The 553-nt window shown below is 44.7% G+C and overlaps 1 protein-coding gene across 1 annotated transcript in view; it reads left to right on the top strand.

The window, feature by feature from the left end:
* Positions 1–112: 112 nt before the first annotated feature.
* The window catches only part of LOC119585908, a 17549-nt gene continuing 17108 nt past the window's right edge, over positions 113–553 (top strand). Inside the window, exon 1 of the mRNA XM_037934630.1 lies at positions 113–227. Within this exon, the coding sequence (XP_037790558.1) occupies positions 113–227 (115 nt within the window). The remainder of the gene's footprint in view (positions 228–553) is intronic.

Below are 553 nucleotides of genomic sequence, written 5' to 3'. Positions count from 1 at the left end.
TGAAATCACACACCTAATCGTCTTTCTCCTGACGACACAAACCGGCGCCCGCAGACCACCTACGCACAGCTCGTAGATAAACGACGAGAAAATCGAGACGAAGGCATCCCTTATGCTGGACACCCCAATACCTAAGCATGAGTATAGGGAGTTACATGCTTTAAAGAACCAGGGAAGTCCAGGACGTGCTCCACCATTGATCGAACACACCTTTACCGTGTTCAGATGTCGGAAATCAGTGCTCACTCACGCAACCGAGATCGGGAACGAAAATTTACGGAATTGATATCAAAATGTCCGAAACTTTTAAATGGACCCGTTTCAGGGGATATGATTATTTTTATAGTCAGCCATAAAACTATATATTTTGTATCTATACTTTAAGAAATTGCAAATTCAGTATCAATTCGTTAACGGAAACAGTGAAATAAGTATGTTTGAGGCGAGGCTTGCATTAGCTCTCCGCTCTGCCCCGTGGAACCCCTGCTGGCGGTACACGGAATCCTGACCATAATATTACCCTTTATATTAATCTTTGTCCGCCGCTGCCGCC

The sequence above is a fragment of the Penaeus monodon genome, chromosome 20 (assembly GCF_015228065.2).
Source record: "Penaeus monodon isolate SGIC_2016 chromosome 20, NSTDA_Pmon_1, whole genome shotgun sequence".
Classification (NCBI taxonomy): Eukaryota; Metazoa; Arthropoda; class Malacostraca; order Decapoda; family Penaeidae; genus Penaeus; species Penaeus monodon.
The sequence above is the reverse complement of the archived record's forward strand: the minus strand, read 5'-3'. Positions and strand labels throughout refer to the sequence as shown.